At 39.1% G+C, this 14,068-nt stretch overlaps 1 protein-coding gene across 1 annotated transcript; it reads right to left on the bottom strand.

Annotated features, from left to right (window-relative positions):
- Window positions 1-560: 560 nt before the first annotated feature.
- On the bottom strand, window positions 561-13,483 carry LOC307140940 (uncharacterized protein). The gene is made up of 3 exons (XM_079840755.1): window positions 13,457-13,483; window positions 12,386-12,531; window positions 561-1,797 (listed from the first exon to the last, which is right to left on the bottom strand). The coding sequence occupies exons 2-3, from the start codon at window positions 12,468-12,470 to the stop codon at window positions 965-967; spliced, it is 918 nt and encodes a 305-aa protein (XP_079696881.1). The 5' UTR covers window positions 12,471-12,531; window positions 13,457-13,483; the 3' UTR covers window positions 561-964.
- Window positions 13,484-14,068: the final 585 nt, after the last annotated feature.

Here is a 14,068-nt window from a genome sequence, read left to right as displayed (position 1 = left end):
GCGTTGTAGCCGCAGGTGGTGAGTAAAACTGCTTCACATCTCTGTTGTTGGCAATCGAAAAAACATGATTACGTATATTTAATTTGTCAATGGAGCATACGATGTGCACTTCCCATATGTAAACTTTTAAAACGGGCAAAGAAAAAAAAAATTACGACGACATAATGAAAGTAGAAATGAGCAAGTCACACAAGCCACTAAGCTAATATACACAGTTACAGCACATACCCCATAGAGACGTCCTGCTATAGTCGTTCTTGCTGCTGCTCCTCTGGACCTGATTCTGGATCATATATGTATGTCTGAATATATATATATATATACATGTATGGCTGAATCTGATTGATAGCCATCGTGTATTTAGGACAATGCTTTTTTCCACGTTTTCTGAGGATGTCACAGCTTTCAGATGCTCTCAACGCAATAGCAGCACGTGCTTATTTAGCTCCGCCCACACGATACGCCTCCAGCCACACGGTTTTATTAGGAAAGACTCGGTACAGCGTATCTGTCTTTTATAAATATGATAAAACTAAAGACCTCTCGGAGATATGAAGGATGCAATACTACATTTACATTTATTTACATTTACATTTATGCATTTGGCAGACGCTTTTATCCAAAGCGACTTACAGCACCCTTATTACAGGGACAATCTCCCTGGAGCAACATGGAGTAAAGTGCCTTGCTCAAGGACACACTGGTGGTGACCGCTGGGATCGAACCAGCAACCTTCTGCATATCAGTTCCATGGTTTAACCCACTGGACCACCATCTCACATACTACTCTATAGCTACTCAAGATTGACATGAGATTGACATAAACTGTGTGATATACCCCCCATTAATTTAATTTTGATTTAATACCATAACAATAATCAATACATTAAACAGTCTCTCAAACATGAGGCGTTTTCTGTCTGGGAAATTCATTCCACACTGATGACATATAAAACCAATTCTCTCATACATGAATACTCATGTGGCACTTAAGGGCCATTTTATACCCAAAACTTTTCCCACAGTGTCCACATGTGTACGGCTTCTCTCCAGTGTGAACTCTCATGTGCCTGTCAAGGGTTCCTTTATGAGTGAAACTCTTTCCACACTGTTGGCAGGTGTAAGGCTTCTCTCCAGTGTGAATTCTCATGTGGCAATTAAGGTTTCCTTTTAGGTTGAAACTCTTTCCACACAGTTGGCAGGTGTGAGGCTTCTCTCCAGTGTGAACTCTCATGTGCCGGTTAAGGATTCCTTTTAGGTTGAAACTTTTCCCACAGTGTTCACATGTGTACGGCTTTTCTTCAGTGTGAATCCTTATGTGGCAATTAAGGTTTCCTTTTAGGTTGAAACTTCTTCCACACTGTTGGCAGGTGAACGGCTTCTCTCCAGTGTGAATCCTTATGTGTTCTTCAAAGTGTTGTTTTAGAGTGAAACTCTTTCCACACTGAGGGCATGTGTAGGGTTGCTCCCCAGAGTGAAGTGTCATGTGTCTGGTAAGGCTTACTTTTTTAGCAAAACTCTTTCCACACTGTTGGCAGGTGTGAGGCTTCTCTCCGGTGTGAGGCTTCTCTCCAGTGTGAACTCTCATGTGCCTCGTAAGGCTGCTTTTTAAAGTGAAACTCTTTCCACACTGTTGGCAGGTGAAATTACTTCTAGTTCCTTTCTTTTCACCCCTTTTGCGTGTCTTTTCAGGCTGTGAGCAACTGAAAGTGTTTTCTCTTGTTATGAAATCATGATTCTTAAATTGATCTTTCTCTTCATTCAGTATTTCACTCTCCTCTTTCAGCCCAATCAGGTCTAAGGAAAAAAGAGACAAATGCAAATGAACACCAGTTTAATGGCACAAAGCAACAGACAACAAAACATTTAGACATGTTAAGTATCAAAACCAACATACAACTAGATCCTATTCACACGGGCATTGCACCAAAGGGAAAAAGGGGACAGAGTGCGGATGGCCCACAAGTTTATGGGAGGACATTGATATCCTATCCATAACATCGTCCTTTGAAATACCTGTAGCGGACCTTCTTTTTACTCCTAAATGAAGACTAAAAAAGAAATTTGCCGTGATAGAAGTAAGACTTTGATGACTACAGTGCCACACAGCATCTTCTCAATAAAGAATCAGCTGAAGATACACCAGAGTCTCCTGGGCCCAGTTACCGCTGACCAGTCAGGGTGCCCATGCTGACCCCTGTCCACCGCTGAAAGCACCATCAGAACTGGACCACGGAGCAATAGAAGAAGGTGGCCTGGTCTGATGAATCACATGTTCTTTTACATCACGTGGATGGCCGTGTGCGTGGCTTACCGGGGAACACATGGCACTGGATGCACTATAGGAAGAAGGCAAGCCGGGGAGGCAGTGTGATGCTTTGGGCAATGTTCTGCTGGGAAACCATGGGTCCTGCCATCCATGTGGATTACAACTCACTGAAACATCATATGTGGTGTAATTGCTCAATCAGTGTTTCAACGGAGCAAAAACGTTAAAATAATTAAAAAATAAATAAATACATAAATAAATAAATATACAACCCCAAATCAGAAAAAGTTGGGACAGTATGGAAAACGCAAAAAAAAAAAAGTGATTTCTAAATTTACTTTGACTTGTATTTCATTGCAGACAATATGAACAAAATATTTCATGTTTTGTCTGGTCAACTTCATGTCATTTGTAAATATGCATCCTTTCCTGTCATTCAGACCTGCAACACATTTAAAAAAAAGTTGGGACAGTAAAGCACTTACCACTTTGTAATGTTGCCATTCCTTTTCACAACACTTAAAAGACGTTTAGGGACTGAAGACACCAAGTGATGAAGTGTTTCAGGTGTAATTTTGTCCCATTCTTCCTGCAAACAAGTCTTAAGGTGGGCAACAGTACAGGGTCTTCGTTGTCGATATCAGTCGACTTCAAAATGCGCCACACATTCTCTATTGGAGACAGGTCGGGACTGCAGGCAGGCCAGTCAAGTACCCGTACCCTCTTCCTCCGCAGCCAGAACTTTGTAATGTGTGCAAAATGTGGTTTTGCATTGTCTTGTTGAAATATGAATGGATGTCCCTGGAAAAGATGTCTTCTTGAAGGCAGCATATTATGCTCCAAAATCTCTATGTACTTTTCAGCATTAATGGTGCCTTCACAGAAGTGCAAGTTACCTTTGCCAAGGGCACTGACACAACCCCATACCATGACAGACCCTGGCTTTTGGACCTGTGGCTGGTAACAGTCTGGATGATTCTTTTCTTCTTTGGTCCGGAGCACACGGCTTCCATTCCTCCCAAAAAATACCTGAAATACTGATTCATCTGACCACAGTACACGTTTCCACTGTGTGATGGTCCATCCCAGATGCCTCCGAGCCCAGAGAAGTCGACGGCGCTTCTGGACACTGTTAACATAGGGCTTCCTTTTGGCACAGTACAGTTTTAACTGGCATTTGTGGATGTAACTACGTATTGTGGTACTTGACAAAGGTTTGCCAAAGTAGTCCTGAGCCCATGTGGTGATATGGCTTATAGATGAATGACGATTCTTGATGCAGTGCCGCCTGAGGGATCGGAGATCACGGTTGTTCAGCTTAGGCTTGTGCCCTTGTCCTTTACGCACTGAAATTCCTCCAGATTCCTTGAATCTTTTAATTATGTTATGCACTGTTGAATGTGAAATATCCAAATCTCTTCCTATCTTTCTTTGAGGAACATTGTTTTTAAACATTTCAATAATTTTCTCACAAATTTGTTGGCAAACGGGCGATCCTCGGCCCATCTTTGCTCCTAAAGGATTAGACCTTTCTTGGATGCTGCTTTTGTACCAAATCATAATTACAATCACCTGTTGACATCACCTGATTCAAATCACATCATTATTTAACCATTTTACCTTATTACTAGCCCTAAATTGCTCATGTCCCAACTTTTTTTTAAATGTGTTGCAGGTCTGAATGACAGGAAAGGATGCATATTTACAAATGACATGAAGTTGACCAAAAAAACCATGAAATATTTTGTGTTCATATTGTCTGCAATGAAATACAAGTCAAAGTAAATTTAGAAATCACTTCTTTTGTTTTTTATTTGCGTTTTCCATACTGTCCCAACTTTTTCTGATTTGGGGTTGTACAAATATATGTACATTTAAAAAAAAAAAATTTGCATAGAAAAGCAAAAAACGAAAATAAATAATTAATTATACAATTATTTCCTTATGAATATTTATTTATTATTTTATTTATTTATACATTTATTAATTTCTATTTTTGTTGATTTTTACATTTATTTATTTATACATTTATGTATTTCTACATGTATTTATTTATACATTTATGTATTTCTATATTTATGTATTTCTACATGTATTTATTTATACATTTATTTGTGCGTATGGTAATGAGGAGGGCGTGGTTTACCTCAGACATAGCAATTGAGCTCAGAGTAGGCGAGGGCGAAGCGTTGAGGCCACAGTGACACCTTGTGGCGGAAATAAAAAGTATAGCTTACTGACGTTGATTCTGTCTGTGACTTGGATAGGTATATGGTCAAAATCTTAAATCTTAGTCACAGTCACAGCATCACTGAACATAATGGGGTTTTCTTGGTGTGGTCTTATTAATCACACAGCTGGGGTCTTAACAACTGAAACCTTCTAAGACTGAACACACTTAAAATCTCACTTAAAGTGAAAAGTGCTTCTGCTGATGAAACTGCAAAATATTCTTCATATGCACTATATTAGCCTAAATATTCATTATATTCTACTTAACCTGTTAGTGATGTTTTGATTATTTAATATGGTTAAATATATATGTAATGAAAATGAAAGTCACTTTGTATAAATTATTATATTTCAACAGTGAAATAGAGAGAGAGAAAATAAAATTATAATTAGATTTACAAGTTAACATACAATGTGTTGTTTGAGTGTTGATTATTATATTTAAAAATAAAAAAGTAAGGGCTCCCTATAGTTTGCAGCATTATAAAAATAAATAAAAAGCAATTTTGTAAAACTGTTGTACCGAGCATGCACCGAACTGTGACTTTAGACACATAAGAGCAGTTTACCATTATTAGTAGCCTATGACTATTAGGAAAAACTAAGGGTGTGTCTCAGTCAGTTCCCTTGTTCCCGAGCTCGTGAATCATTATATCTGTACAAAGACACTGGCTCTCTACACAATGGGACACTGATGACTATTTCCCGCGACGTGACAACATCATTACTGGTATTTATTTACAACAGCAGAGACATTACTTGTCATGTTATTTAAAGTACACTATGATACATTATGCATGCAAAATTTCAGCCTTTAATAAATTATAAATGTTAGCTAGATTGTGTTCATTATCTCTCTAATGAGGTGTGTCTAATGTATGTTTATGCTGAAATATAATAAAATAATGGTTTGTTTTTAAAAACACATATCGCGTGTCGTTATTGGTCATTATGTGTAGTGAGTTGGCTCACGTGATTTAAGTTTCAGAACTTCTGTTAAGGGAGCATAGTGAGCATCGATGCACCCTGGGTTTTGCAGTGAATTGTGGGAATTTGTAGGGAGCAAACATTTCAGTGCACTGGAAGGATTCTGCAATTGAGACAGCCCTTAAAATGGACGACTCCCTGATCAGTGCCCTGACAATTGAACTAGGGAGCTGATTGAGACGCACCCTAGATCGGACAAAATTGCTAAGTGTCCCAATACGCTGGATAACTACTTCGGCAAAAAAACAAAAACAGAAATTGCTGATGGAAGACCGGTAACTGAGCAGACAAGTGTCACTCAGTCAGAAGAGGAGAATTCCCGATGCGAGCCGTCAATTCTGCAGCAATCTGAAGCGGCTAGTCAGGCCTCCACAGAGAGTGCGCGTCATGAGTCGAGATCCAGTTCATGGACCCAAGACGTCTGCAAACTTAATTGAGATTGGACCATATCAACCAGTAATTTCATTTCCAGTTACTGACGGTAGAAAGTTCCAGAAAGAATGGTATGGGGTTTATGAATGGCTTGAATATAGTCCCACAAATTGACCGGGCTTTTTGTTTCGCATGCCGTGCATTTGAAGGCAACGAGACACTAAAAAAATTAAATGAACATCAAAAAAAGTAGTATGCACATTTCAGCTAGGTTAAAAATTAAAGGTCATCAGCAGACACTTAAAACGGGAAGTGTAGCCACGCAAATCAGCAGTGAACATGCAAAGCGAGTGGATGAGAACAGAGAATATCTGAAAAAAAATCTGCAAGACTTTGCTCTTCTGTTGTTGCTCTGGTATTGCTCTTTGTGGTCACAATGAAATGGAAATGGGAAATGTCTTACAGTTGATGGATTTAAGGGCCACTGATAACCAACAAATTAACCGGCTATTCAAAAATAGAGTTAATAGCAAGCACCAGAATGAGTTGATCAATATAATGTCCGGGTCAGGTTAAAAGTGACATCATACAACGAGTGCACGAAGCCGGGATTTTTGCCTTGTCTTGCATCTCATCCGCAATAATTAGTAGGCAACGAGCAAGTTGCAGTGGTTTTTAGATCTGTCGACAGAGACCTCGATTTCCCTGAATCATTCATCGGATTTTACCGGACTGACAGAACAGATGGTGAATCTTTGGCCTTTCTTTTAAAGAATGTACTGACAAGCTTTAATCTTAATATCTGCAACTTGAGTTGGATGCGAGGAATATACCGTGGTGTTGCTACACGCATTTTAAACTCACTCATTTTAACTTCTTAACCCGCATCGGATCGTGGACGGGGGGGTTGACGGAAGTGGGGGGGTGTGTACTTTTATTTACTTTTGTTTTATACAAAATATTCAATCAACTATCACAAACTATGCATCATTTGAAAGCTAAAACACTCAAGATTCATGTTCTGAACTTGTTTTTGCAATAAATACACCAGAGAGGAAAGGGTTAAATGAAACGCTAAAGGACCGTCCATGTAAACATTAGCATAATATCAGCGTTACTCATCTTTCATCTCCTGTCGTTCAGATCAGATCGGACGAATCCAATAAACACCCGAATACATCTCTGTGTAAGAGTCCACTCTTCAAAATGCATCCCACTTTTTAATCCAAAACAACGAAAAAATAGGGAAAAAACTAAAAATCCTCCGTTGTTTGCAAGAGAGTTTTGAGTTAGCGTGATCAATCATGTCCATTTTCAATGAAATATCGATTCTTATCCGTGTCTGGCAAACTCCCCCTGCAAGAATGGCTTCTCCCACGTATTTTAAACCCTCCCCCGTCTCTCTCCTTCAATCAGAGACTCTTCTGGGATGCATCATATAGAGGAAGTGCCTTACAGGCTTGGTGAGCTGTCAATCATTGCGCCCATGGTTTTCGTTGGATAAAGGCACTCGGTGCCCAGCCAATGCCTTTCCAACAAAGGTTTGATTGATGGACTTAGTAACCAATCAAAAGGCATTATCTTGCGCAGTTTGCGTAAGTAGGCTTTGGTGAATACTGTTTGCGCGCTCGCTGCGCGTTCTCAATGGCGCAACTGCAGTGGAGCGCGCTGTCTCTCATTGACGCTTCCCATCAGCTAAATGAGTTTTTTACACTTTGTAATCTCTGTAAATAGTTGCTTTAGTTTTTCAGTAACTGTTTATCCATTATAATTAGTAGTATATTGCAGTTTATTGCAGATTTATTTGAATGAAAAACTACTCTTTACAATAGCAAATGTTCTGAAATAAATGGCCTTTTTGAAATGACGCCTAGACTTTTCTTGACATAAAAGCTCACAGAAGCTACATTACTGAGAGAATCATCCTCATATTTGAATCATGACATGATTAGACATTCAGTTTTATATTTAAGTTATTTTCAGGCTCTTAACATTAAATTATAATATTTTTTTCCCTAAGTGAAAACAAAAAACGTGAGTCACTTACATGTATATTTACATGTATATTACTCTGTTCCCATATTACTTTGAGTTATTATGACTCTTGGGTAGCAATATTTCAAGTGTCTAGTTTAAAATAAGACCAGGTTTATGAATATAGACCATAGGGTTTAAGAGCTGCAGACATTTTCATTTGGGTATATCGTTTTCAAAGAATTCCTAAAAAATGGGGCGCTTGTTAAGAGGTTAATGTACACATTTTAATGTACACTCACCTAAAGGATTATTAGGAACACCTGTTCAATTTTTCATTAATGCAATTATCTAATCAACCAATCACATGGCAGTTGCTTCAATGCATTTAGGGGTGTGGTCCTGGTCAAGACAATCTCCTGAACTCCAAACTGAATGTCAGAATGGGAAAGAAAGGTGATTTAAGCAATTTTGAGTGTGGCATGTTTGTTGGTGCCAGACGGGCCGGCCTGAGTATTTCACAATCTGCTCAGTTACTGGGATTTTCACGCACAACCATTTCTAAGGTTTACAAAGAATGGCGTGAAAAGGGAAAAACATCCAGTATGAGGCAGTCCTGTGGGCCAAAATGCCTTGTTGATGTTAGAGGTCAGAGGAGAATGGGCCGACGGATTCAAGCTGATAGAAGAGCAACTTTGACTGAAATAACCACTCGTTACAACCGAGGTATGCAGCAAAGCATTTGTGAAGCCACAACACGCACAACCTTGAGGCGGATGGGCTACAACAGCAAAAGACCCCACCGGGTACCACTCATCTCCACTACAAATAGGAAAAAGAGGCTACAATTTGCACGAGCTCACCAAAATTGGACAGTTGAAGACAAATGTTGCCTGGTCTGATGAGTCTGGATTTCTGTTGAGACATTCAGATGGTAGAGTCAGAATTTGGCGTAAACAGAATGAGAACATGGATCCATCATGCCTTGTTACCACTGTGCAGGCTGGTGGTGGTGGTGTAATGGTGTGGGGGATGTTTTCTTGGCACACTTTAGGCCCCTTAGTGCCAATTGGGCATCGTTTAAATGCCACGGCCTACCTGAGCATTGTTTCTGACCATGTCCATCCCTTTATGACCACCATGTACCCATCCTCTGATGGCTACTTCCAGCAGGATAATGCACTATGTCACAAAGCTCCAATCATTTCAAATTGGTTTCTTGAACATGACAATGACTTCACTGTACTAAAATGGCCCCCACAGTCCCCAGATCTCAACCCTATAGAGCATCTTTTGAACGGGAGCTTCGTGCCCTGGATGTGCATCCAACAAATCTCCATCAACTGCAAGATGCGATCCTATCAATATGGGCCAACATTTCTAAAGAATGCTTTCAGCACCTTGTTGAATCAATGCCACGTAGAATTAAGGCAGTTCTGAAGGCGAAAGGGGGTCAAACACAGTATTAGTATGGTGTTCCTAAAAATCCTTTAGGTGAGTGTATGTCCATTGTCACTCGCATATCCTCAGCCTCTGCATTATGGATGTCTGTTGCACAAAACAGCGGTAAGACATATGCTGGGCAATGTTCAATCTCTCTATAACTTCATCGAGGGGTCAGCAAAATGACATGCTGTGTTTGAGTCTTTGCAAGAACGGAGCAATGACTTTTCAGGTAAATCTACCACACTGAAATCTCTAAGGGACACAAGATGAAGCTGCCGCGCAGAGGCTCTCAAGGCCATACTTGAGAACTTTGAGGCTATTGTTGACACTCTCAGTGAAATTTCTGCATTTCAGGGGACAGGCAAGTAGTCTGCTGACATCAGTGACCCATTTTCACTTATTGTTCTCTTGCAGTTTAATGCAACGAGTTCTCATGCAGTGCAATATACTGTCCAAAGCGCTACAGGCATCCTTACATTATGCCAGTGTAAAAAGCCTAGCGTCTTCCACAATCTCTGCTCTTTTAGCAATGAGAACTGATCACCACTTGAGGGAATTCAGTCGAGATGTGCAATAAGAACAACTACTGCAACCCGCAACGTCCATGGAGGAACCCAAGCAATGGTGCCAGACAGAATTCAGCCTCAACTCAGGACTTTTACAAGGATTTGCATTTTCGTTGTACTAAACAACACTATTAATGAGATCCGTGAGAGATTTTAGGAAAATGACATTAACACTGTAATTGCACTTAACCACATTCTCAGCTCTAATAGGCCTACAGACACTGAAGAGGACCTGAATTTACAGTATTTGTTGTCACTATGAATTTCCAGAAGAGGAGACGAATGCAGAATTGTCACTTTTCAACGCAATGTCAACTGGAGAAGTGAGTTTTGAAATACGATTGTCACTGATCAGAGAAAAAAAAGCTAGTCCACAGTCTAGTAAACGTTGACAACCTCTTTAAGTTATTCTTGACTGTGCCAATGAACACAGAAATAAATTTTCTTGCTTGCGCCGACTGAAAACATACATGAGAAACAAACAAAAAAATTTAAATAATAATAACCAAGTAACAAGCCAAATTAAACTAGTTTGCTTAATTCCTGCGAATACTTTTCTGATGCAGCTTTGTGTGATCTCTCTCTCTCTCTTCTGGACTGCGAATAGCAAAAATGTATCACAGACAAATGGTTTAATATTATCTCAAATAGAAATGGCTGGCAAGATAGAATGTGCAAGATAACATCTATATATCAATAATAAATAGTAACACAAGTGTATTTTTCTTAATTTCTCCAGTATCGACAGCAGAACCAATAGCGCTCCGGAGCTTATCGATACTACGATCTTTCATAATTTACCACCGGGACTCATTTAATACCGGGTTTCAAAACCCAACCCTACAGCCACGGGTCTTGCTGTCAACAGGCTGCACTCCAGACTAACCCACTATCACGTAGTTTAAAGGGGTGGTTGCATGCAATTTTTTTACTTTAGTTAGTGTGTAATGTTGCTGCTTGAGCATAAATAGTATCTGCAAAGTTACAGCACTGAAAGTTCAATGCAAACAGAGATATTGTCTTTTAAAGTTATGGCAGTTTATTGCCTACAAAAACGGCCGGTTTGGACTACAACAAGCTTCTTCCCGGGTTGGTGACTGCCACTGTGAACACGCAACAAAGTGGGCGAGGCCACGTCGCAGTCATTACGAAAGAGAGAGAGCTTTAAGAAAAATATGGTGTAAAAAAAAAAAAAAAAAAAAAAAAATTAAGACATGTTATACTGAGCCCCATAAACACAACCAAGCCTAGAAAAAAACGAGAAGCAATCATGGAGTGTGGATGATTGGATGAAAGTGATATTCAGTGATGAATCACGAATCTGCATCAGTCAAGGAGATGATGCTGGGACCTTTGTATGGCGCTATTCTAATGAAACATAATGACGACTACCAGAAGAGAACAACCAAATTTCAATTTATGGTGGAAATTTAAAAAACTGGTCCATGATAAGGCTCCATCCTGCAGGGCTGATCTGTCAACTGCTATTGGAGAAAGTTGGAACCAGATTGATGGGTAATATTGTTTTTCATTAGTGAAGTCCTTGCCTCAAAGGATTCAGGCTGTCAAAAAAGCCAGAGGAGGAGCAACAAAGTACTAATTGTGATATTTTTTTGGTGATGATTCAATATTTTTTCCTTAACATTGAGTGATTCCATACTTTTTCTCTACTTGATCTGGAAAAAGACATGCCATTAATTTATAGTGTCAGTGACTTTTTTTTTTTAAGTATGTTTCATGAAGCTAGAATGTTAAGCTATTGAACAAAACATTTTTGTGTCATATCTGTGTTTGTTATAAAGTAAAAAAGCTGGGTGAACTCAGCTCTAAATGTGGCGATTCCATAATTTTGTGAAAGAATGGGTCGCTCTCAGGACCTCAGTGAACTCCAGCGGGGTACCGTAATAATACCGCGTGGTACCACCTGTGCAAAAAGTCCATTCGTGACATTTCCTCACTACTAAATGTTCCACGCTCAACTTTTAGTGGGATTATAACAAAGTGGAAGCGATTGAGAACAACAGCAACTCAGCCACAAAGTGGTAGGTTCACAGAGCGGGTTCAGCGCATGCTGAGGCGCACAGTGCGCAGAAGTCACCAACTTTCTGCAGAGTCAACGGTTACAGACCTCCAAACTTCTGTGGCCTTCAGATTAGTGATTAGACAAGATTAGACAAGTGCAATGCAAAGCGTGAGATGCAGTGGGGTAAAGCGCGCCGCCACTGGATTCTAGAGCAGTGGAGACGTGTTCTCTGGAGTGACCAGTCACGCTTCTCTGTCTGGTAATCCGATGGACGAGTCTGGGTTTGGCAGTTGCCAGGAGAACGACACTTGCCTAACTGCATTGTGCCAAGTGTAAAGTTTGGTGGAGGGGTGATTGTGGGGTGGGGTTGTTTTTCAGGGGTTGGGCTTGGCACCTTAGTTAGGAACTCTTAATGCTACAGCATACCAAGACATTTTGGACAATTTCATGCTCCCAAATTTGAGGGAACAATTTGGGTATCAAATGACTGAGTTCAGCTTTGAGAATGAAACCAACCTGTGTGTTCCTCAGTTTCTTCTTGTTTCACTCTCAATGTTTCTTCAATCTTCACGTCTTCACTCTCCTCTTTAATAAACTCCATCTTTATAATATTGTTTCACATGGATCTGTCGCGTCACCTGGAGTTTTTCTGTGTGTTTGTCCTGTTTAAGATGAGAATAATTCATTAATAATTATCAGAAAGAAAAAAAAATCCAAACTACATCTCTTAGTGTGTCTCAATCAGCTCTAGTTCAGTCACTGGTAAGAGAGTCAGAGAAAGTTTTTTTATTTAACTTTTAAAATTACAGAATTTAACAGCAAAGTCTTGACACATTTTCACATTTTGTATGTATAAATTAAAAACAGCACAATAAATAAAAAACTTTAAAAAAAACTTAAAATGAAAGCGCATCACTTAGCATCGAGACATCTCATATCTAATGTGTGTTTCTCAGGATATATTCTGTGAACAATTTTAAATGACTCTTCTTTGGTTTTATTTGTTACACAATACCCACAGAAATCCCCAAAAATATTTCCACTCAAATGAGGGAAACATGTGAACCCAAACTAATTTAGATGGAGGAGAAGAGATTTAATTTTAAAAAGAGATCGAATCGATTGGTCACTGCCTTCATCATTACTTACATCAAGTTTATCAAAAAAAATTTTTGGAGACTTACATTTTTTTTATTAAATATAATGGCTCTGTTTAATATTTTCCCTAACCATTTATTTAAACAACTTGGTGGTATCAAAAATAATCACTATATCAATATAATCATATAATCGCTTTGAATCACTGAATCATTTGTTGTGAATCAATCGGTTCAATTGACTCGGAGAGTCTAAAGCTCCGGTTCTCTCTCCAGAGACTGAACTCATGTTTGAACTGATTCACCATAAAGAGAGAAATGAAAGAGAGAAAATGAGACGCTCCTTCTGTTACTCATGAGTTTATTCTGTTACTTTACTCACACAACTTCAATAGATAAAGCAATGCAGTGTTACATTGAATCATACATCATTCATTATGCGTCTCTTTAATCTGTTCTACTGCTTGAAACGCTTAAAACACAAACCTACCTTCAGAGTCACAACAGATGCAGGAGCGCGACACAGACTTATGACGTCATACATTAAACCAAAATAAAAGTCCCGTTCACTGCTGAGTCTAATATAGGCATTAAAAACGTGTGTAAAGAAATTTACAAGAAAATATATATTATTATTATATATTAATATTCACTTAAAAAAGGCTGCTTACTTTTGGGTTCTATCAGGAGGAAATGAATGCCTGCTGCCCTGTGTCGAATTGTCCAACGCAACTTTTGATGTTTTCTAACTGGTGTCACTAACCCCAGCTATATCTACATGACTGCTCATCAGTTCTGATTGGTGTTGTGGGGGAAAAAATATATACAACCGGACAGGCACACAGAAGCAGGTCAATTTGAATAATACACATACTGCATGATATTACTGTGGACATTACTTTATTAAGTGCATGTTTGGCTCCAGGTGGTATAGTGCCACTAAAATGATTCAAAACACTGTCAAAAGGTTTCTTTTAGATCAAGTAAAGATAAAAAGGAGGGTTAGTCAAATGTAATATTTTATGAAAACCAAAAGAGTACTGAAAAATAATGAACAAACAAACAACAAAGAAAACTATACTAACTTTACATTAACCTGTCA

The sequence above is a fragment of the Gobio gobio genome, assembly GCF_949357685.1.
Source record: "Gobio gobio genome assembly, chromosome: 2".
Lineage (NCBI taxonomy): Eukaryota > Metazoa > Chordata > Actinopteri > Cypriniformes > Gobionidae > Gobio > Gobio gobio.
This window is presented reverse-complemented; position numbering and strand designations above follow the sequence as displayed.